Below are 1,706 nucleotides of genomic sequence, written 5' to 3' on the forward strand. Positions count from 1 at the left end.
CCCGCGCTGTAGATTAGGTCGGCGACGCGCGTGGCCGCCCACGTGTTGAAGCGCTTCGGCGGCCTCTTGCGCGGCGGCTGCCGCCAAAGCCCGCCATTGTCCGGGTGTTTCTTAAGTCCGGAGTGGTACAAGAGCAAGTGGTCGACTGTCACGCCCTCGCGCGCGCCGCGGCCCTCCCAGCCATCCACCGCCTTCTTCACGGCCTCGCACGTCTCCTTGTGCCACTTGCCGTCTATGACCCGCTGAAACGGGTCGTAGTAGCCGGCGGGCGCCGCCGCCGTCGCCCAGCCCGCCTGCTCATCCGCAGCCTGCGCCGCGAGAGGCGCCAAACCCGCCGCCCATTCGGCGGTGTCCGCGGCGCTGGGCTCGAGAAGGACGATGAAGAGGGCGAAAATCAGCACCTCCGTATCCGTGGCGTCGGCGTGGTCCCGAACGAAGAACGTTTTGCCCTCGGAGGTGATGGGGGACAGGAGTTTCTCTCCTGCGCAGGCGTGCGAGCGAGCGTCAGCGCGCCGAGGTCCACTGCGTGTGACTGCACCCGCCGTGGCCGCGCGCACCGGGTCGGCCAGAAAGAGCATCGCCAACAGTCGCCTTGAGGGCCAGGGCGGCCCCGGGGAAGCCACCGTGCACCCGCCCGACCTGTGCAAGGTGCTTGGCAGCACTTGGTGGCTTGAGGCGTGTCTCACAGCCCTGGCCGTGAAGCGCCCCCGCCCCGGCCTCCGGCGACCCGACGGCCGCCTCCGCGGCGGCGGCGCCCTGCGCGTCCAGCTGCAGCTCGATCGCCAGGGCCAAGCAGTCCGGGCCCTGAGGCCCCCGAGCAGTGCAAACATCCATCGCTTCCATGCCTCGAGGAGCGATCTACCGGTTCTCACCCGTCGGCAGAGACGCCGAACGAAAACGCCTCTCAACCTCCTCGAGATTCAGTTTGGGTTTGGGGCTTGGAAAATCAATGTTTTGGTGGACCATATCCCCCCCTAGCATTGGCAGGGTTAGACGTCGCGCGAATGCATATCTTAGTCCATAGCGTGTCTTTTGAGCACTTGAGCACTGGATAGGGTCGATTCCGCGTGGTACGGGACCCCTCGATCGTCTCGCCCTCCCTCACTGGAGTGTTCATGGGGGGGGGGGGTCATAACAAACACGGTACAGGATCGAGGTGCACGCTGCTGAGGCAGTGTGTGCCAGTGTCGTCCCCCCTCTCCTCGACGGTGATGGCGATGTGACCGATCGAGCTACAAGAGGAACTTGTTCAGCAGGATCCGGGATAGTCGCGTGCACTACCTCACTGGGCCTGAGACCACAGAGCCAGCATCCCATCACCCGTCTCAGATTTGCATTTGGCATTTGCGTGGGCGGTCGCGGCGGTGGCCGGTGCGGGGGTCGAACCACACTCGCACTGGCCGACTGCACGCTAAAGGCTACACGCTCGCACACCACTTGCAGAGTGGCTCTCCCGGGCGCTCAGCCCACGGCGGAGGCACGCCAGGCCCCGGGCAGCCGGCCGTCACTCGCCTAAGCGCCTAAGCGGCCTAAGCGGGGGGGTGCTTAGGGTGCTTAGGCGCTTAGGCGGCCCTTGCGAGCGTGGCGGCGTGGTGGTATCGTAATACAAGTGACTCCGATGACACACATGATGCTCTTGCTAGTGTCATTGCTCAGAGAGCAGCCTCACCGCGTCGAAAGTCTACCACTGGCCCTGGTCGCACACC

The 1,706-nt window shown here is 65.4% G+C and overlaps 1 protein-coding gene across 1 annotated transcript; it reads right to left on the minus strand.

Annotated features, from left to right (window-relative positions):
- Positions 1-42: 42 nt before the first annotated feature.
- Positions 43-843, minus strand: EMIHUDRAFT_123495 (hypothetical protein; the record flags this gene model as incomplete). Its single annotated transcript, XM_005778531.1, has 2 exons — positions 43-481; positions 558-843. Coding segments are annotated over 2 exons (725 nt in total), but the record flags the coding sequence as incomplete, so codon positions are not given.
- Between the last annotated feature and the right edge of the window lie 863 nt (positions 844-1,706).

This window comes from Emiliania huxleyi, assembly GCF_000372725.1.
Source record: "Emiliania huxleyi CCMP1516 unplaced genomic scaffold EMIHUscaffold_2431, whole genome shotgun sequence".
In the NCBI taxonomy this organism is placed as follows: domain Eukaryota; phylum Haptophyta; order Isochrysidales; family Noelaerhabdaceae; genus Emiliania; species Emiliania huxleyi.